The sequence below is a fragment of the Chrysemys picta genome, chromosome 6 (genome assembly GCF_011386835.1).
Source record: "Chrysemys picta bellii isolate R12L10 chromosome 6, ASM1138683v2, whole genome shotgun sequence".
NCBI lineage: Eukaryota > Metazoa > Chordata > Testudines > Emydidae > Chrysemys > Chrysemys picta.
This window is the reverse complement of record NC_088796.1, coordinates 62,943,133-62,966,477: the sequence shown is the minus strand read 5'-3', so window position 1 is coordinate 62,966,477 and position 23,345 is coordinate 62,943,133. Positions and strand designations below refer to the sequence as shown.

Genomic DNA, 23,345 nt, shown 5'->3' with positions numbered 1-23,345 from the left:
CTCAGAGGAAAAAAATTAGACAGTCATGCCAAAACAAAGAAAAATATATACAGGAAATAGATGTGTATCTGTACTTTTGTTTTCCAAAGGTAATTCCTGCATGTGACAGATTGGAGTGGTCTACAGCATTACGTTCGACAAACATTAATCTGCCTCACCACTATGTGAGAGACAAGGTAATATCTTTTTATAGGACCTACTTCTGTTGGTGGGAGAGAAGTTTTTGAGCTTACACAGTTCTTTCTTATATATTGAGCTTAGTATTTTAAGCTGTCCTGCACCAGCTACACATTTCTTTTAGATCAGATACTCTACTTCTCGGCATGTAAGATAACATTTAATCTCTTCATGAAGCAGAACTTGAAAGCATCTCAGATTCCTCCTTGCTTTACACAAGACTCATTTACAGGAGTACAAAGTAACTTTACAGCCGCAGATGCCAAGAATGGGTATTTGTATCTAAGCGCAGCTTAGACTCCTTGTACACTTGAAAAAATTTAAATCATGCCACCTCGTTGGCATTTATTGGAAAGCCTATTAAAGTACCTTCCCTATCTCTAGCTACAAGAGAGAAAATAAAATCTTCACATAACCCCAAGCACTGGATTTAGGCACAGAATTGTGAACCACACATTTTTTCTACGTAGAAGTGAGGAAGATAGTGGCACATACACCCAAAGGCAACAAAGTTAGATTTTTAATAATTATGCCAGTTTCCCCTGCTATCTACCCCAGTGAAGTCTGAATTAGAAACAGTTAGGTTCCTATATGTAGATTAAAGTGCCTGTGTTTAGCATCTCCAACTCACATTGAAGCCAAGATTGTGGATGTACGCAACTTCTGAAAACTAAGCCACTTTAAAGAGTCCCTAAATTTAGGCTCACATTTATTGCATTTACATGGCCCATCAGATTTTCAGAATATAAACTGAGGGTCCAGATAAAGTAACCACATGTAAAAGCCACTGACCCCATGTAATATTGTAATTTGTCCCTTTGTCGAATAAGCGTGATGCTCCAGGCCTAACTACTTCATCTGAAAATTAGTACGTACAATGCGTGCTGTGCTTTTGAACATGTAGTGAAGTTGCTTGACCATCATCATTCCTTCACTCCTATAAGAGTACATTGAACTTCTAAACACTAACCTTCGAGGATGATTGGCATCAAACAATGTTGTATCATCATCATCATCATCTTGTTCTAATGGCGTCAACTCCATATTTTCTATGTTGGTGTCCAAAACTCCATATCTTCGGGTCTTTTTGTTTCTTTTTCTGAGGCTGAAATAGAATGTTTTTAAAGTTTTAATCTTTAAAATTGCTGAAATAGAAAATTATAACTGAGATTACTATATTAAAGAGCACCAAGGAGTCCGGTGGCACCTTAAAGACTAACAGATTTATTTGGGCATAAGCTTTCGTAGGTAAAAAAAACTTCACTTCTTCAGATGCATTGTATTAAAGAGAACAGTTTTAGTTCCTTAAATTATAGATCTGTATATAAATTCTTCATATTTGCATGTTATTTAATATATGCTAATAATTTAAAATATTTTCTTTATCTCAATGGAGTAAAAGTGAAATATCAAAGAGTAACATTCTCCTGAGAGCCAAGTTCTCAAAACAGGAAGCCTAAAATGACATAAAAATATGTATAAAATTGTGCACCTACATTTTTGTGAATAATTACTGTAACAGTGGATCAAAGACAGGTAGTCGCAGACCCACATGTTTTTTGAGGCACCTACCTAGCTGTGTGCAAATGCCATGCATGATTTGTAGTAATTTCAGGGCAGGTCTACACTATGGCAGGGATTGATGCTCTAAGATCAATCCACTGGCGGTCGATTTAGTGGGTCTAATAAAGACCCGCCAAATTGACTGCAGATCGCTTTCCAGTCAACCCCTGTACTCCACCTCCAACGAGAAGAGTAAGATAAGTCAACGGGAAATTTTCTCCCATCAACCCCACCGGTAACTCGACCTATGGTATGTCGACTCCAGCTACATTATTCACGTAGCTGGAGTTGTGTAGCGTAGGTCAACTTACGTGGTTGTGTAGACATAGCCATACATACAAATGTAGGTATGCAATTAAGTATGGACCTCTGGTTCTGAAAACTCTCTCTAAACTGGTAATAATGGTCAAAGTGGAAAATTCTGTTAATCTTTACGACACATGCTGTACACTTCTATACTGAAGAACAGATGCACAACACAGAGACAAGGTGTCTGACAAAAAAAAGGGTCTAATGAAATCGTATCTTTAAAAAAAAAAATGCAAAAGGAGCAGAACTGTGGATGCTGTAGTGTTTTCACTCACTATCTGCAACTAGACTAGTAGTAAAGATTTAAAATGTTTATTAAAGTTAATGTTTAAAATTAAATATACACAAGTTAAGAGGGAAGGTACTGTACATCTGGGGTCCGTCTTGAGTTATGAGGGATTACATATCACATAACCAGCATAGACCCAGATTGGGGAGCTGGGGTTTTTAAAGTGTCAGTGGATAAGTGGGCTTGGGTACGCCACCCATAGAATGTATAAAGAGTCCAAGTCAGTATCAGTGTCGCGAATAAGTACATGGGTGGGGTGCATCCCTTGGCTCATCAGGGAAGGAAGTGGGTTATTTCCCTGGTCGGTGTTCTTGAGTACTCAACGTAGTATTGATGGTGTCCCGTGATGTGTTTCGTATAAATGTCTCTGGACCACCTGATGGTGCTGGACACCATGAGCTGTCTCATGAGCCGGGCGTAGTGTCGCCCGACTTCACATGCTCTCAGTACCGGCTCGTTGTGGGGGTCCCACGAGCCCAGGGCTCCCACAGTCAGGGCATGTATCTAGACTACTACAACTCTTATTAGGCAACTATTTGTTACTGAGCCAAACTATCACTATTACTAAGCTAAATGCCAGACAAAAGCATGTAGCTGAACACCTGCAAAGTATAGCAATCTATTCTTTATGGCAGTATTTCCCAAACTGCTGGAAGGGGCACGGGCCGGGGGACGTACTAGCCGCTGCTTCCAGCGGCTCCCATTGGCCTGGAGCAGTGAACCGCAGCCAGTGGGAGCCGCGATTGTACGAACCTGCGGATGGGGCAGGTAAACAAACCAGCCCAGCCCGCCAGGGGCTTTCCCTACACAAGCGGCGTCCCAAGTTTGGGAAACACTGCTTTATAGAAATAATGACTCATGATCAGATACTTTATATCAATGGCATCATTCAGATTATTCCACAGTTTGCATTACAGGTCCCTTTTTCTAGGAGTTTAGTACATTAGGGTAAACATACATTTCAGACTGAAACTTTAAACATGTAATAAAACAAATAAACTGTTCAGTCAAAGTTCATGTTGAGGGATGGCAAGATGACAAGACTACTGGTCCCATATCCAGGAAACAGGATCCTACCTCTGAACACCAACACCTGCTACTTGGCTATTTGTTCTTTTTGTTTGTCTGTCATACAGAAAGTCCTCCTTTAAAACAGAGATGTAGGGCTGAGTATTTAGGAGGAACAACAGGCAGCAAGGCTGATGGAGTACACATTTTGAGGCACTCGCACACGTGGGAAAAAGGAATTAAGTCAGTTATATTGAAATAAAGTCAAGAAATTGACAAGACTTATGCCTATCATCACATCAAAATAGTTTGTGTTTTGACCCTTCTCTCACATTACCTATTTAGGCTGTGGTCCTGCAAAAATTTACATGTGCTTAAATTTATGCACATGAATAGGCTCATTTAACTTAGTGGGGGACCACTCATCTACCTACGTGAAGTTCCCCCCTGCACAAATCTTTGCAGTATCGGGACCTTCAACAGTGAGCTCTTTGGAGCATGGCACACATCTCTACTGTTCTGTGAAATGCTGGATTCATAAATAATAATGCCGTAAAAGAACTGCAATTTTTGATGACTTTTTCTATTTTTAACTCCAATAATGACTTCCTTTAAAAACAAACAAACAAAAAAAAACTATTATTTGATAGGCATTTAGTCCTCATTGTTACATATTGTCCCCCTTTCCAAAAAGTGCCAAGTAAATTGGTAGAAACAGAGTTATAGAACACCAGGATCAACATGTGATCAAACAAAGATAAAGAAAATTGTGCCTCTCAAATCCATTATTAGTATCTGTACTGCAGTAGCACCTATAAGCCCCAGGACACACACAAACTGTTCTTCTTCTGAAGGGTTTACAAATTAGTCTACTGGAATTTTTTGAGACGGTCAATAAAACAATGGATAAAGGAGAAGTGGTGGATACAATTTATTTGTGGTTTTAAAATGCCTCCAACAAAGTTCCTTCTAAAAATCTATTAGGGAAACTAACTATTCATGGGTAGAGCCCTCTGTAGATACAAAATTTATATCCACAGATATAAATTGGATATCCGCGGAGCTGCAGGGCTCTACCGGGAACGTTAGTGGCAAAAGCAGCAGCATGTCGGGCCACCACTCACAGGAGCCAGAGCCTTGTGTGGGCAGCTACTCCAGTGTGGCTGTACCGTCCTGCCCACTGGGGCGGGCACCAAATTCATTGGCAGCTGTCCCTGGTTGCACTACATTATGCAAGCAGCTCACACACTTCCGGACAAGAGTCCCTTCCATGCAGTGGTGTGTGTCTCCTGTTCAGGGGTGTGCAGGCTGCTTGAATGGTCATTATTAGGAGATGAAATTCAGTCTTACTAAACACTAGATAATACATACTGGAAGGGAAAAAAATTAAGTACTCATGCACATTGTTGGGTTGCAAATTAACTGTGATCACTCAGGGGGAAAAAAAACAGGATAAAATCCTGGCTTCACTGAAGTCCACAACAAAACACTCACTGATTTAATGGGGTCAAGATTTTACCTCTGGACATTACTGTGGATAGTGCAATATGCACCACTGGTCAAATAAGTAAGCAAGAGGATAAAATTGTAAAAGAACGGGATAGAAAAATGATACTAAAAATGTTATACTATCATATAAGTAAATGGACCTCATCTTTAATACCATGATTAACTCTGATCACCCTGCCTCAAAGTAGATATAACACAAGTAGAAGGGGACCAAATATTAGTGACAAAGGATTAGATATATAGAAAGACTGACATACGAGACACTGAAAATACTGGGACTGTTAAGTTTAGGGAGGAGCTAAAAGAGAGAACATGACAAAAGTATATAACAATGAATGGCATACAGAAGGTAAATTGGGAGTTTCTATTTACCTTTTCAAATACAAGTTAGCATCCAATGTAAAGACATTTAAAACTGAAAAGGTTGTTTGTTTGTTTTTTAAAAAGAAAAAATGTATATTCAGCCTGTGGAAGTCACCATCCCAAGACACTGAGGCCAACAGAGTACAAAAAAGGATTAGACTTTACATGGGTGACAACAACTTCTATAGTTACATGAAGTGTTTTCTAAAACAAAAACCACACACAACTACTGAAAGAACAACATGTCAATATCACATATTAAAGAGTTTAGGCTATGAGCCTAGTACTGTTTTACTAGCAGAGACATACCTTGTTCAAACAATTAGACAGCTTGGCCAAGAGTCTTACACCCTCTTTCACCCCTGTCCACTAAGTCAAGAGTCTGCAGGAGCATAAATGGGCTCTGAAAAATCCTGATCCAACTGGAGAGAATTCACTTGGGGTAGAAACTGAAGACAGCATGTTGGTGGCAGGGCTGCAGCACTGGGACTGAGTAGCACTGCTGCCCGTACCATGAGCAACCGGAAACAGGTTGATATAGCTTAGGCAGCCTGTCAAGAATGTACAAGTTACATCAGGGCTGTTTTCCTCACATAGCAATCCTGAACTGGGTGGGCACAAAGGTGGCTTGAGGCCCCCTTAGAGCTTGGCTACACTTGCAAGTTAGAGCGCATTAAAGCAGCCCTGGGAGCCCTAACTCCTGAGGTGTCCACACTGGCAAGGCATGTAGAGCGCCTGGACTCTGCAGCTGGAGCGCTCCTAGTAATCCACCTCCACGAGAAGCATAAAGCTTGCTGCACCCCGGCTGAAATGCCCAGATGTTAGTGTGGACGACGTGTTGCATTACTATGCGGTGGTTGACCTTCGGAAACATCCCATAATCCCCTGACGTCAAGTGGCCACTCTTCTCATTGTTTTGAAATCGGCTGCAGGCATGCGGATATCCCCTTTCAAAGCTGTTTCTGACAGCCTGCATGCTTATCTGCTCCGGGACAAAGCAAACCATTAGTATGGAACGCTGCTGTTGTGAGTGTGGGGGAGGGAAGCATAAGGGGGAGTCTGCTGCTGTCTGAACTTACAAGACAGCATGCGGACATGCTCTCAGCCCCCCAAAACACACTGTCTCTCCCCCCACATACACACAACACACTCCCTGTCTCACCCCTATTTGAAAAGCACCTTGCAGCCACTTGCACACTGGGATAGCTACCCCAATGCACTGCTCTTTGTGGCGTTGCATGAGCTGCTAATGTGGCCACTTCAGTGCACTTGCAACTGACCGTGTAAACAAACGGCAGTGTTTTCCCTTCTGCAGTCGCGGAAGGCTGGTTTAACTCCCAGTGCTCTACATCTGCAAGTGTAGCCAAGCCCTAAATCCCATTCTCTCTGGACTGCAAGTTCCATGCTGCAGTTAAAACTAGCAGCACAGAATCTCTCACCTCTTGGATTCATTCAGATTATCCATTTTTCCACTAAGATAAAAATGAGTAACATTCCTAACAGCTAGATATTTATTACTACTCATCAATACATGTAAGCTCCATTGTCAAAGTAAATAAAATCACTAAAGCCAGTGTGTTAAAATGTTTTAAGAGGAGGGTGAAAGTATTTTATACATCAGTGTATGAATCATATTTCACATAACTTCTTGGTAAAAGGAGAGGGATACCTTGCTGTGATTGAGAAAAGCTGAACAGGTCTTTACAATTAACTTCAACTAGTAATTTTTCCAGGACTGGATACCTTCTGATCACAGGTCTGATCACAAGCGTGGTAAAACCATATTATGCCATCCTTACTTGTGCACTGCTGCTGGAGGTGGCACTGCCTTCAGAGCTGGGCTTCCAGCCAGCAGCCACCACTTTCTGGCCACCCAGCTCTGAAGGCAGCACCACCGCCAGCAGCAGTGCACACGTAAGGGTGGAAATACTGTGACACCCCCCCCCCACACACACACAATAACCTTGCGACTCCCCTTCTCTCCCCCCCCCCCCCCAACTCGCTTTTGGGTCAGGACCTCTACAGTTACAACACTGACATTTCAGATTTAAATATCTGAAATCATGAAATTTACAATTTTTAAAATCCTATGACCGTGAAGTTGACCAAAATGGACCATGAATTTGGTAGGGCCCAATTGATAAGGCCTGCTTCCAGGAAGATTATCTGCAGCGGCCTTTCTTAAATGGGACAGACTGTTGGGCTGCTATAGTCTGAGCTATATCATTTCCCCATCCAGTTTTATTTATCTTGTGTAAATAAAATAGATTGTAGTTTTGTGCGTGTGTGACAAATCCTGGTATGATGACAATTACAGATATGCAATGCATAACATACTGATTCTGCACAGTCTACTGACATTCCCTGGTACTCTGTATCTTGTGTAGTTATTTACATATGGGAAAAATGGGTGTAACACACTACTATTCCAGCTTGGTTGCATTTTACATTCCCTTTGCCCATGTCTAAATGGCTACCCTTGATGCAGAGCAACAGAATTAAATCTACAGAGTTGAATTTAAAGTTTGCCTTCTTTAAACACCACACTTCAGGAACACCAATTCCTCCCTATCCTTAGAAGTCAGAGTAAACTGGTAACTAATTTGTATAGAAGACAGTTCTGTCTGATGAGCAGTCCTGAAATAACTGTCTATTGGAAAACAAATATTTTTCGTTATATACCCAACACAGAATAACACATACCGCCCCACTTCATTAATTTTCATTTTAAGACAATCATTTTAGATAATCCGGAGAGCTGCTTATTAAGATGACTTATAGGATTCAGCGTGCAAATCCCAGCTTGAGACACTTATGACAGTTCTCATCAAACTAGCATGCTAAAAATAGTAGTGTAGCCACGGTAGCACATCCAAGGTAGTCAGGCAGTGGGAAGCAGTGTGAGGGGCTAACCAGTACATACCCAGTGGGTACATATTCAGATGCCCAGCCTGAGCTGTTGCCCATGCTATTGCATCTGCACAACTATTATTATCATGCTTGCTTGATGAAGCTAGCACAAGTTTCTTCTCCTTGAGCTGGGAATCACACCTCAGCTTCAAGTGCAGACATTCCCACAGGCTGAAGATATTTGATAGCTATAGATTAAGATGACATAGATTCACCACATGTGTCTTCTAACATGAAACTCTTAACAGGATTTGATCAACAAATCTTTAGATATGCTCCTTACAAGTAGTAAAATGACTTGTGGGAGATATTGTAGTTAAGTAACTGCATCATTTAAATGTTTGGTGATCATCCATAAGGGAGAACAGCAGTTTAACTGTCTTGTAAAATAACTCAGTGTAAAGCAACTTATATGCAATACAGTTTAATGTTCCGACAGAACACACTACAAAATATCAACTAACGCTAATTTGAATTCTTCACTAATGCATATTTTTAACTAAACTGAATAGTTCACTATGCAGAAAAAAATTCAATTTACCTCAAAAAAGTTGTCATCTTAATTAAAAAACCCTATTCTATAAAATAAAAGTTATTCCTTGAAAGTGAGCAGAATCTCTCTTCCATGAAGGGCATTCACGAGGTGCAGGTTTTATACCCTTGAGAGAAATTTAATAATCACCCTTCAAAAGAGATTTTAAAGAGTTTCCTAGAAATTTCATTTGAAATTAAGTCCATGATAAACAGTTTAATGTTGACATACATTTTGCATGCTATGCTCTGTTTTACTCAGTATGCCAAATTAAGTACTGCACACTGAAAATATCTAAAAAAATAAGAATCAAAAGCTCTATTCATTTCATTTGCTATGATTTTATTTTCTCACCAACTTTAGAAAACCTATTTTAAGCACTAGGAGAGTTTTTATTTCTCTCACAAATAGGACCAAAAGTATCAGTAATTTTTCCTCTTCACCAGTAAACTAACCACAAAAGCTTGCCCATTACTGGTTGTCCTATGGCACCTCATTTGTATGGTTTTGTTTTTGGCTGATTACTTTTATGACTGATATCAGGGTTAACAACTAGGGAGCAGACGGATTTGTTGCACGGGCCCCGGTTCCGGCCGAGCGGCGGCATCCGAGCTCACAACCGCCTCCTCCCAGGCTCCGGCTGCTGCTGTGCTGGGGAGAGTGGCGGGAGCTAGGAAAGTTGGAGCCTGGGGAGGAGGCGGTCCCCTTACCATGCCTCCCTATTTTCCCGGACATGTCCTGCTTTTTGGAAATTCCTCCCGGACGGGGATTTGAGGACCAAAAAGCTGGACATGTCCGGGGAAATCTGGATGTATGGTAACCCTACATTAGCAGCTTTTGCAACGGCCACAGAGAACAGTGCATTGTGGTAGCTATTGCAGCATGCAAGTGGCTGCAACGTGCTTTTCAAATGGGGGTGGGGTGGAGTGTGACACACAACACACTCCCCGTATGTGGGGGGGAGAGAGAGTGGGTTTTTGGGGGGCTGAGAGCATGTCCGCATGATGTCTTGTAAGTTCAGAGAGCAGCAGACCCCTCCTCCTCCCCACCTCTCTCTCTCACACACACAGCATTCCACAGTAATGGTTGCTTTGTCTTGGAGCAGATAAGCATACCGGCTGTTAGAAACGGAGCTTTCAAAGGGCATATCTGCATTCCTGCAGCAATTCCAAAACAATGACAAGAGTGGCCACTTGACTTAAGGGAATTAGGGACGTTTCTGGAGGCTGATCAGAGCACAGTAATGCAACACCTCGTTCACACTGACGCCTGGGTGTTTCAGCCAAGGCGCACCAAGTGTTAATCTTCTCGTCGAGGTGGAGTACCAGCAGCACTGTAGCCGCGGAGTCAGAGCGCTCTACATGCCTTGCCAGTGTGGACAGGTAGTGAGCCAAGGCACCCGGGGCTGCTTTTATGCACTCTAACTCACAAGTGTAGCCAAGCCCTAAAACAGGCTTTTGGTTAAAGTGGGAGGGTTGAATCAAAGTTTATTTTCTTTATTTACCAGATTATTAGGGGAGTAACTCAGGGACATGCAAGTTACAACATTTGTAATTCTAAATACCGCCAAAGTCACCTATAACCACACATAGGTGTTCCTTTAGTCTTTTTTATGTATAAACCAAAATAAGAAAGTCAAAATAGATAACACCAAATTGGTAGGGCGTCAGAATTAAAGTCAGGTCACCTGGGTTCTATTACTCCCGATTCTGTCACTGACTTGCTGTGACCTAGGGCCTCAGTTCCCCCACCTGTAGCAAGGACAGTTTACCTATCCACCAGTGTAAAGCAGTTTGAGATCTACAGGAGATATACTTGGTTTGTTTAATGCCTATTTTACTGTAATTTTGGCAAATTATTGCTGCAGCTAAAATGCCAGAAGGAAGATGTTTGAAGAGACTTTGAAGAAGGCCGTTGGGGAATGTGTGGAGGAGGGGAAAAAAGTATGCCTTCAGGTCTACAGCGGCGAAGGAGAGTGTGGCACCTGCGTAGTTACACCAATGTAGCAGGAACAGTGAGCCTCTAAATGTATATTCACTGCAATGAGATGGGTTACCTTGGCTTCCAGCCAGAGAATGCAGCATCAGTGCAAGTCGTTCACTTTTTACATTGGTGCCAAACCCTCCCGTGTACACAAGGCCTCAGTTCTCAGGGACTCCAGAGAGGAAGTTTTGGGGTTATAAAAGAAAAAAAAATGGATCAAGCAGAGGAGACTGAGAATTAAAACTGTGGTCTGGTCAGACCTTAAGAACCTCGGCATGGATGCATGTTCTGCATTCCCAAGACCACTACCATAATTAATGAACGACTTTCCAATCAAACTATGACCAAAACAAACTAATATTTAATTACTTTGCAGGAATATGTTGCCACTCACCATCTATCATTTTTACTCTAGCCAACTGCCAAACAGCCAGTAAAAAACAAACAGGAATCTAGACAGCTCTCTACTATACAAAGGACAGCAAAAGAGTAAGTTTCAGTCTAATATTGGTAGACAGAAGGAACAAAGGGCTATGAACAGTGCTAGACCGGAAGCCTTTCAGGAATATAATGACTATCTTTTTGGATGGAAATGCTGAAAGTCATATTAAGCAATTTCACCATTCATGAATCTGCAATATACATCATCATTCCTGCACGTTGGAGGTCTGTTTCTGTTAAGAGAACAAGCATTACAACCTATGTACTGTTGCCAGAATTGCTAGTGATGCTATAGCAGCTCTCAGAAAAAGCAGACTCCATCTTTAAAAGGCATTCTCAAAAGTATCATCCTCAGAGGAAGCAAGGTTAGCCATGGGTCTGATGATGGAATAAAAAGACTAGTCTGGTCCCTACAATGAGCTGGTTCACTTGTATTACATGAATTCCGTGTTTCTGGAATTGTTTAAAGAGTAATAATATGAGTTATGGGTAGTTTACAATGAAATTTAAAAAGCAAAAAAAATCCTTCGCAATGTTACATTTTTACTGTACCATCTTTTACAGCACTTACAAATTACTGAAAATAGTGGTTTATGATCCAATCACAATCTTCATTGTAGCAGTGAATAATAATGACTGAAAAATAAACCCATAATAAGCTCTCAGAACTAGAGAAGAGCAAACTAGAATCTACACATACAAATGGACACACACTATCCAAGATTAACAGCAATGCATTTTTGTAATAGCATTTTTTTAATTTAAGGGCACATTTGCTGTTGTACATTTCACTCACCACAAAACTAGCTTTAATTAGGGTTACCATATTTCAACAATCAAAAAAGAGAACGGGAGGAGCCCCGCCCTAGCCCCGCCCCTGTCCTGCCCTAGCCCCGCCCCTGCCCCTTCCACTCCCTCCCACTTTCTGCCCCATCAGAACCCCCAACCCTCTCCCCCACGCCTTGTCCCCTGACTGCCCCCTCCTGGGACCCCTGCCCCTAACTGCCCCCCAGGACTCCACCCCCTATTTATGTACAGGCGTGACTACCTGCCCTTTCCTGGTTACTATACGCGGCCAGTCCGCATCCACATCCAGTAGTTAAAAAAAAAAATAAACTAATAATTTAAATTGGAATTTCATCCATTAATAAGTATTTATTATATAATTAAAACCATTCTATTGAAGGACAGATATTAAATAACACTAAATATGTTAATGTTCAAAACAATATTAAAAATTTGAAAATTTAGAGCATGGAAACCAAAATAGCTAAAATTTAGTTTTGGCAAGATACACGGAATGGAAACTCCGGGATCTTTACCTGTCACTGAATATAGCCATCATACCAATAGTGGAATATAAAACAAGTCTACATATACTCTCCTTAAAATTTTTACTTCTGTCCATTCCCAATAATTGTAACAAATCATTATTCCCTTCACTCCACTTGCCACGCGCCCCAAGCACAAAACCAAAGAAGTGGATATTTTTACCTCCCGTTAAGTTTTTAATTTCTTCCTCTAACTCAAGATAATAAGCCACCTTCTCACTGTGGGCTTGTTCCAAACTTCCGGCATTATCCTCCCATCGCACTGTAACATTAACCACCACTGCTGTATCTCCTTTTATAAATATAATATCCGGCTTTCTTAACTCACCCTTACTATTTCTCAAATGGGGCTCTATTATTGCCTTCCACCCTAATTTACCAACCTTATCTAAACTGCAGACACTACTCTATTATGCCTTTTTATCCTAGCATTCTTAGTCTTATAACATTGTCCTGAGATATGGGGAACAGTCTCCCGCACTTTACCGCACCATCTACAAAGAGCATTCACACCTCCTCTTCCTCTTGCTAATGTCTCCCTAGTAGGATAAATATTTGCCCTAAGCTGCAATGCTGCGATATACGCTGACGATTTAACTTTACTAGAGTTTCTAAAAATCGAATTACTAATTAAATCATTTTTAAAATATTTTATCCCTATTCCCTGACATCTCAGTTCCGACCATCTTAAAAATTCCTCTTCCCTCCATTTCTTGGGATGAGATGTTACTGCACTAAATAACAATATTTTATCCACAAGATTTTCTCCTGCATATAGATAAGATAGGTCCATCCAATCATCTCTCAAGACAATATGTCTCCTCCATTTACGAATTAACATATTTGGGATTTGCACACTAAACTTAGTGAGAGCTAAACCACCATCCCTACCTCTAGAATAAAATATCCCATCTGTGGTACACTGAGGTAAATGTAAAATCTCTTTAACTATTTTTCTAACTAACACATCAAGATCTAAAAGATTAAAAGGGGGTTCTATTAAAAGAAGATTATAAAATAGCTTCGGTAAGATGTATGTCTGTAAAATTAATATTTTTTGGGCCGGTTTTAATGGGGCCTTAATTAAATTCTCACTCCAATCTTTCAATTTTTCTTTAAGTACCGGTCCCCCTACACCTATCCAGGGATCTATTCTAGCTCCTAAATATTTTTCAAAATCCCCTGGTTGAACATATTCAATCTCCTCTGACCCTATCTGCCAATTATCCTTAGGATTAACTACATAGGCTTTATGTTTAGTTAAAATATGAAAGCCTTTCGTTTTCTTCACATTAACAGAGAGATTAGTATTTTTACAAAACTCCTCTAAGATACCCAAATTTTTGATCATTCCTTTATATGAGCTACTTAAAATTGCCACATCATCGGCAAAAGCCAATGACGTGACACTATTACCCTTAACATAAAAACCACTTCCTTCTACTTCTAATCTAGTTAAAAGGGGATCCATAGCAATATTAAACAAAATTGGGGACAACGGGTCACCCTGCTTGACCCCCCTCCTAATTAAAATACACTCAGTAGCTTCATCACCCACCCATACCCTAGTTGTGCAATTATCATAAAGGTCCCTAATAATATCTATAAAATGTTCATCTATACCAAATCTTCTCAACCCGGCTATTATATGTCCGTGTCCCACAGAATCAAATGCTTTAGCAAGATCTACAAACACTATTGCAATTTCATTCCCATTTCGTTTAGCCCCTTTAATCAAATTATCTAATATAGCAATATTTTCCTCACACCCAGGGGCGGATATAAACCCTTTTTGTCTACTACATATCTTAACTGTTTCCACCAGTCTTTTTGCTAATATTTTGGTATAGATTCTAATCCAAACTGACCCAATTGTCAATGGTCTCCAAGATGTTAACTTCTTCATTTCCTCCTCATCTTGTGTCTTTGGTATTAAAATCGTTCTATTTTTCTTAAATTCATCTGGTACCTGTCTATTTAGAAACCATATATTAAAAATTTTTGTAAGTATTAAGGAGTCTAAATTAAAAATATCCCACAAATTGCTCACTTTTACTTTATCTGGGCCAGGAGCACTATCTTTTCTTATTTCTCTTAAAGCTATTCTAATCTCATCCACAGAGATCGGACTCATTAATATATCATTATCCGCATTCTCTGTGGATGATGGCCACCCTATCATATTACCATGTCCAATTGTTCCCAAAATATTTACATAGTATTCCTCAATTTCTTTCATAGGGATAGCACACTTAGCCTTATCTGGCTCTCCCATTATAATGCGAGTCAATCTTCTTCTATCCTTATCAAATAATTGTTGATAGAATTTATACTTAGCTTTCTTTGTAGCATATCTCCTACTTGCATTAAATTGCTTCCTTCTCCCCTCCTTTCTCATCTTCCCTTTTCCTTTATTCCTCAACTCTATTGGACTTTCATTTCTAGGGTCCTTTCCCTCTACTAATGAAGAACATAATTTTTCCAACATTGCCCATCCGAGAGCTTTTGTTAAATCCTCCTTTAATAATCCTTCAATTTCCCCTAAACTATTTATTATTTCTCTTCCCTCCCTACTTTGCTTTCCCCGTTTACATATTTTCTCCACTAAATCCACTTCTGGATGTCCTTTTAGTGGGAAAATCCTCTCTCTTGGGGGCGGAATTTCTAATATATTTACTCTAATGTCCTCTACCTCAGTCACTTCCTCCCTATCTCCTGTTACCACTAACTTCTTCTTTGCTAATTCTCGTCTTTTATCTGATATTTGTTTATTCGTTTTGGTCCTCATCTCGCTCTCAATACATTTATTTATATTCCTTTTCCCAATATATTTCCTTTCCAACTGTATAAGCTGCGCAACCTCATCTTTGGTCCATATACGAGATCTAATCGATCCCTCTTTGATCTTACTTTTAGCAACCATATCTTCTTTTCTTTGCTCATTCCTCACAGCAGGGTGTCTATGTCTACAGTGTTGGCTCAATCCAGATCTAGTATGAAAACCAAGCCCACAGACCGAGCACGTATGGCTCTTCATTGGGGTATCCGCCTTCTTGGGTATGCACTTGGGGTAGTGGCAAGCTATATTACGATATTGAGAAGATTTTCCACATTTACTACATACAACTCGTATGGCTTTACTTTTATGAACCACATTAATGTGTTTGGCCCATTTACCAAATGTTGGTAATATCTGGGGACATATTGGACAATTAAAACTATCAACGGGATACTCTAAATAAAAAACCCCATCCTTCCACGAACTACTTTCTAATATATTTATATTACTACCAGTACTGTTAAGATCCTTATTACGATCCCTATTAAAATCAGTACTTGGTCTAAAACTATTTAATAAACTAGACCCATTAACTAAATGAGCATTAAGATATCCCGATTCCCTAACATATGGATCATCAAATGTACTTAAATACTTAAAATCTGGATTAAAACTGTCCATAGTTAAATCATTAAAAGTGTCCCTTGTAAAAACCATCGGTAAGATAGATAAAATCTCCTCACCACGATCATCACAAACATTCTCCTCTACCTCCTCTCCATGCTCCACTGGGAGGACTTGATTCTCACTCTCATTCTCATGAGACTTCATTATAGTCCACACCATTTTATCCATTGGTCCAGCGACCCTGATCACACCCCTAATATATTTAACACTGTCGGCCGGGGCATCAAAGCCAACAGCGGGGGCGTTATTAACCCGGTCCAGCGCCAATCCGGTATAAAAATATAAATTACTTTTTTCCATAGCTAAAAGATTTACCCTTCTCAGGGGGAAACTAACCCTTTCCAGGGGGAAACTTACCCTTTCCAGGGGGAAACTTACCCATGCCTGGGGGAGGCTACCCTTACCTGGGGGAATCTAACCCGTACCTGGGGGAATCTAACCCGTACCTGGGGGAATCTAACCCGTACCTGGGGGAGTCAACCCGTACCTGGGGGAGTCAACCCGTACCTGGGGGAGTCAACCCGTACCTGGGGGGCATCCATGTGGCACCATATGGGGCTGCCCAACCCCGTCCCACACCCCACTGAATGTGGGATGTGGGTTCGTCCTCCGCAGTCCGCTTGGCTATCCAAGCCAGTTACCGACTCTCACCACGAGGAGGTAGCGGTTGGACTTGCAAGCCAGAGGCTTTCCTCAAAGAGGGGTCCCAAACAGCATAATGTCAAGCTCTAACGGGCGTGTGAGAAAAGGCTCAGATCTTGGTAGGGGTTGCCCCTATTGACCGGGCTCACGCCCACCCCCACCTCACCGATAACCCATTCTCTCACTACCCTCAGGCAATGTTTCCGTCCAAGCCCGACAGCTGAGAGGGTCCAGAGACGCATGGAGAGCCATTAAGCCTCCCTGCTCCTTGTCCTCTGACTGCCCCATCCTGAGACCTTCCCCACATCCTAACTGGCCCCCTAGGACTCTACCCCCTACCTGTCCCCTGATTGCCCCAACCCCTATCCACACCCCCACCCCCAGACAGACCCCTGGGACTCCCACGCCCCATCCAACCACTCCCCACCCCCTGACAGCCCCCCCCCAAACTCCCGACCCATCTAAACCCCTCTGCTCCCTGTCCCCTGACTGCTCCGATCCCTCTCCCCACTCCTGCCCCCTGACAGCCCCCCCCGAACTCCCAAACACCCCCCCCGCTCCTTGTCCCCTAACTGCCCCCTCCTGAGACCCCCCCCTGTACTCTGCCCAAAACCTTACACCCCCAACCCCCAGACAGCCCCCCCCGAACTCCTGACCCATCCAACCCTCCCCCTGCTCCCTGTCTCTTGACTACCCCCCCCCAGAACCTCCCTGCCGCTTCTCTGACCCCCGGCCCCCTTACTGTGATGCAGAGCAGCGCGCTCGGCAGCGGGGGAGGGGAGCAGGCTCGGAACTCCAGACTGCCGGAGGCCGAGACGACGGCCGGTGATCTGTGAATGCAGGGCGGGGGGAGGGAGGGAGAGGAGGGGAGTGGTGTCAAGTTGCAGGAGAGAGGAGGGGGGAAGTGGAGGAAGGGCTTTGGCTGCCGGAGCCCCGTGCGAGTGGCACCATCCGGCCGGCTGCCCTGTAAGCCCCGCATGCTCTGCATGGGGGGGCGGGGGAAGTCCGGACATTGACAAATTCCCCCCGGACGCTATTTTTAACTGAAAAAAGCCGGACATGTCCGGGGGAATCCGGACGGATGGTAACCCTAGCTTTAATCAGAATGCCAAGAGGGGTACTGGTGTGTATACTCTGGGCAACTATTGTTTGGAAGAAATTTTTTTTTAAAAAAGGGACTCATGTCTTTTGCAGATCAAGTCCACTTTCTCAATGAGTCACCAATAGAGGGGAAAAAAAGACTAATAAATCAAATAATCTTTACCTCACAGACAGTACTTTGAAGCAGTTAAGCAGCCTTGACTAGGCAGCCCCTTTATTAAACTTCATCAAATGCTTGCAAACTGAAGTGTTTTATTGAAAAACTCTCCAAACATATCAAGAGCTGGTGGAAGACACCATTTTATTTATTAGAGCTGAGTGAATTTTTTTAAGATTAATAGTTTATCTGTGGAAAAATGAAGTTTCAGGTTGACCAAAAGTATTCATGAATTTGACTCAAATTCACTGAATAGTTCCAACCAATTTTCTTTTCCAGCCTTTTCTTTTCCAGAGAAGGTGGAGGCATTGCCACCTTTATAGCACCATGGTTGGGGAACTTACCTGGGATACAGGAAACTTGGGTTCAAGTCCCCATTCTTCTTGAGTCACAACAAGATTTTGAACTTGGGTCTCCCACATTGCAGGTGATGATCCTAACAACTAGACTACAGAGTATGTGGGGGTGGGTTACAATCTCTGCGGTTGAAGCTATGCCATGTTGGATAAATAATTAAATATCCATTGGAGCAGGGACTGAAACCGAGGTGACCAACCCTCTACTCCCCAGGATGAGTACTCTAACCACCAGGCTAATACAGAGTCATTATGTATGAATATTTACAGTAAGTGGAACAGCTTCAATAGAGAGCTCCACCCTAGAGACTACTGGTTAAAGAATGGGGACTTGAATGCAAGTCTCCAACATCCCAGGTGAGTCCTCTAACCACAAAGGTATAGGGTATAATGTTACAGAGAAAGCAATACAAAAAATTATTTGGGGTGAATGCGAGGCAATTGTTTTTTGGTTTGCTGGTCAAATGAAAACAAACAAAAAATCCCATCACCACACACCAAAATAAAACCACCACCACCAAACAAACAAAAAACCCCACCAAATCCCCCCTCCTCACCCCAACCATTTGGGCAGCTCTACTTATTATACACTCAATTGAATGAGATGCCACGGGCCCTCAATCCCACTGACTTTAATGGATCCAAGGGGGAAATGCTCAAGCTTGCATTCCAAAATGGCACATAAGGCCTCAGTCCTACAAACACACACATACTTAACTAATGAAATCAGACGGGTTATGCACATGCTTAAGGTTAAGCATACGTCTGTTTACAGATTTGGGGCCTAATCCACAAATTTCCATTATTCACATGAAAGAATCCTAGTCAGCTCAATAAGGTTACTCTCATAAGTAAGGGCTTGTAATATTGGGCCCTGTAAATCTGTCAATCTATATTTGTTTAATTTGCTCTGAGAGATGTATTAACCACTGTAACAGTTTGGCAAATTTCCAGATATCAATCTAAGAATATCCCTCTAAATATCCAGGGATAAAGAGTGATATTCTTCAGAAAAGAGATTCTTTATAGTAAAAGTAGAGTCTTGGATAACTAAAGATAGAATTTTAAGCATATATAAAGACTTGGGAAACTAATAAGGAATGATTGTTACAGCAGATGTTTTCTGTTGGGGAATCAACAGGGAAGAATAATCATGGGCTAAGAAGGACCCACTGAGAGATACTATCTTAAAGAATTGTTGGTCCTTTCAGCTGTAAATAAATTATGCCTTCACATATAAATCAGGTAAACCGAGAATGTATAGAATTGACATCAGAACATTTCTTTGGCAAAAACCCTATATGACGACACTGGTATGAGAAGTTAAGTTGGGGAATGAAACTGCATACCCCTCCAGATACAGTGAAGGAAAGACACAGAGCCACCTTAGATCTGACAACAGAGTGGCAATGTATCTTTTCTTTCTATACTCTATATAGTCCTGTACTAATCTCTGGTTGATAATCTTTGATTAAATAATTCCAATTGAGCCTATTTTTCAACAATCTTGAGTCATCACTAACTCAGACATACAACATTCTGCTGGTGAAAGTGACAAGCTTTTGGGTTTACACAGAACTCTTCTTCAGGTCTGAAAAGCTACTCAGAGTGTCACAGCTAATAGAGGGTGGATTGTTTAGTATAAGGAATTAACATGCTATAAAAAACCATACAAGGTGAAGTGGGCAGTTTAACATCTCTGCAGTTCTAGGGCTAGTTCTAGGGTTAGTGAGTTATAGATTGTTCTAACTAAGCCATAAATCCAGTGTCTTTGAGTCCATGAGTTTTAGGCTATGTCTACACTACAGCTTCTGTTGGCAAAATTTGTCATTTGGGGTGTGAATATTTCACCCCTCTGAGCAACATAAATTAAACTGACATAAGTATTCATGTGAGAGCTTCTCCCGCCAATATCACTTATGCTGCTTGCAGAGGTGGTTTTTTTAAGCTGACGGGAGAGCTCTCTCTCCCATCAGCGTAGAGTGTCTTCACTAAATATGCTGCAGGGCACAGCTGTATCAGTACCTGTATCAAAAGAACCTACTTCATTATGGAAAAAAAACTCTGCAATCGCACACCCCTAGTTGTCACCTACCACCCTATGCTAGAAACCATACAGGGTATCATTACACAATTAGAATCTGTGCTTGACAGGGACCACGTCCTGAAAGAAATCTTTCCCAAACTCCCTCTTCTGGCCTTCACACAACCCCCCAACTCTGGCAAATTCATTAACAGAAGCAAGTTTCCCACAGTCCAAGACAAACACAAACTCGAAGCAGCACCAGACGCTGCCAGAACAACAGATGCAAAACTTGCAGACATATCTCCACTGCTACAATGATTAATAACCACCCAAACATACTTTTCAAGACACGTGGTGTACCTAATCCATTGCACTAAATATCCCAATAACAAGAATTACTTGTAACAAAAGTAAATAAGAGTGAAGTCAATTTAAAATTGACAGGTCTCCTTAAAGAATCACATCTGAAGCTTGATGGTACTTGGTGCATGAAAATATGCCTCTCCCCCAAAACAAAACAATAACCATCCATGCAAAATTTCTGCCAACATATAAAAGTAACTGGATTTAAAAATAAAGTAATTTCACACTATATAGTGCTTTCATTCTCCATGTATCTCCAAGCTTTCCAACAAGCGATAAGTGCATATTTTCCACATATGCAAGTATATATGCTTGCTATTTTATTAATGAGAGGAAAATCAGCACAGACTCCAAGCTATCAAAAAGTGTGGATAGGGAAAACTAATGTCAGAGAAAACAATCCAAGATGCAAAATACCAGTTGTGCCAGACTACAGCTGAAAGAAAGTTTTATGACTACTTAAGGAATTAGGTCACTCATCTTAATGTACCTGAGTGTTCTGGATCTTACTTGTCAAAAAATGATAATATTCCTTTTTAGAAGAGATGTTACATAATGCAATATATTGGTTAGCACACTGCTGAAGGGCTCAAATATTAACTTTGAAGCTTACATCTTTTAATGAAAAATTATCAATTTATCACAAAAGTGAATCAACTTGGGGTATATGTTAAATCTTTAAGACATTTGCAAGTTAAAGCTTGGCAATCACACAGTGCATCTCTGCATTGGATCATCTATGCAAGATTCACTCTTTGGTGAAGCAAGACAAATCAAATTGAAATATGGGTTCTTCAGTCTAGCAGAGAAAGATATAACATGATCCAATGGCTAGTCACTGAAGCTAGACAAATTCAGACAGGAAATAAGGCTTACATTTTTAACTGTGAAAGTAATTAACCACTGGAACAATTTCCCAAGAGGTTGTGGTGGATTCTTCATCACTGGCAATTTTAAAATCAAGACTGGATGTTTGTCTAAAAGATACACTCTAGGAATAATTTGGGGGAAGTTCTATGGCCTGTGCTATACAGGAGGTAAGACTAAATGATCACAATGGCCCTTTCCAGCCTTAGAAGCTATTAAACATGTCAGATTGTATTTATGTATCTCTTTCTCTCATATGCACGCTATCTTGAATGAAAACTGGTAACCCTATTTTAAATAAATATGCTGAACTGGCAAAATAGAGTAAGAAGGTGTTGCTCCAGCACTAAACTTGGTCATTTTTCTGGTTTAGATTCATAGATTTTAAGGTCAGAAGGGACTACTGATTATCTCCTGCCAAACACAGGCCATAGAGTTCCATAAAAACAGCCAATGATAGAGAATCTATTACAACCCTTGGTAAATTGTTCCAACAGTTAACTACCCTTTCTGGTTTTATGATACAGACCATCTTCAATTTAATGTAAAAAGAATTTGAAAAACAACAACATCGGCACAGTTGCACCAATGCAGCTGTGCCACTGTAGTATTTGTGCCGAGGGGAGAGTGCTCTCCCGTTGGCATAGCGTGTCTTCACCAGACACACTATACCAACAGGATATGCCAATACTCCACCTCCGGAGTGGACAGTGCTTAGGTCGCTGTAACTTGTCTTTTTCATACCCCTGAGTGATGTAAGTTACATTGACTTAAACAGTAGTGTAGACCAGCCCCAAGTCTCAAAAGGTAGCCAAGGATAAGTCACAGAGGACTTTTAAATCAATGTTTCTCTACAAGGACATTAAAAGTGAAGACAAGTAGACATGTGCTTGAGTAGACATGCAGAGGGGCAAGGAGAGGGGGTAACGTGGTCAAAACAATGAGGATTCTTACAGCAAGACTGAATGGGAGTAAAATGTGACACAGGTGCTTGGGATTAACGTGTGACATTGTATTTATATTTAGACATCTATAACTATGCTGTCAACATTTTAGAATGGTACTTGACCTGTGACATTCAGTCCAAGGCAGATGGCAAAGAACTGCTCCTCACTAGAAAGCGCAGCCCGAAGTACCTGCCATCAGTAAGAAGGCAAAACAGCTAAGGAACCGAAGGTGATGGGCACAGGAGGGTGCAAGGCTAATGCCAGTGCAGTTTCTCCCGCAGAGGATGCACAGCGCGAGATGTCCGTGTCGTACCCCACGGGATGGCCCCGGGACAGGCTGCACGCAGTGTTTGGCTCCGTACACCTCACCTGAGCGCTCATTAGCAAATCCCCCGGCGTGTGCAGCGAGAAACCCTCGCACCCCACGGCCAGCCCCGCTGCACCCGGGCCCGGAGGTGGGACACTGCAGGGGAAGCACTGACCCCCCGCGCCCGGGGGAGCCCGACAGGGCTTATATTCCCCCGCCCGCCTGGCCCCTCACCGCACGGTCCGGATCACGAAGTAGACGATGAGGGCGCCGCTGGCCACCACGAGCACAGCCAGGGCGCGCTGGGTCATGGGCTGGTCCCGCTCGGGCGGGGCCCTGCTGCTGCCATTGCTGCTCCGCGTCGCCGCCCCGGGGGTGCTGCCTTGCGGGGGCGTCGAGCGGGCCGGCGGGTCGCTGTTCGCCCCGGCAGCCTCCTCGCATAGCGCTCCCAGCAGCAGCCCGGTCAGGAGCCAGCGCAGCGGCGGCCGCATCGCGCCCCCTCCCTGCCCGGCTGGGGCACGGCCACGGCCTCGGCCTCCAGGGGGAGCCGCCGCGGCCTAGGCGCGGCCGGGCCCTGCAGCGGCGGCAGAGGAAGCGGAAGTTCTCATCATGGCTCCGAGTCCGGCAGGGCCGCCGCTGCCATGGACGCTCCCCGGCCGCCGCTGTTGCTATCAGGTGACCGAGGCTCTGCGCTCCAA

The 23,345-nt window shown here is 42.3% G+C and overlaps 1 protein-coding gene across 1 annotated transcript in view; it reads right to left on the bottom strand.

The window, feature by feature from the left end:
• The window catches only part of FAM174A (family with sequence similarity 174 member A), a 28,688-nt gene extending 5,379 nt beyond the window's left edge, over positions 1-23,309 (bottom strand). Inside the window, exons 1-2 of the mRNA XM_005280750.5 lie at positions 22,882-23,309; positions 1,148-1,282 (exon numbers count right to left, since the gene is read on the bottom strand). Coding sequence (XP_005280807.2) covers positions 1,148-1,282; positions 22,882-23,138 — 392 coding nt within the window. The 5' untranslated portion in view covers positions 23,139-23,309. The remainder of the gene's footprint in view (positions 1-1,147; positions 1,283-22,881) is intronic.
• Positions 23,310-23,345: the final 36 nt, after the last annotated feature.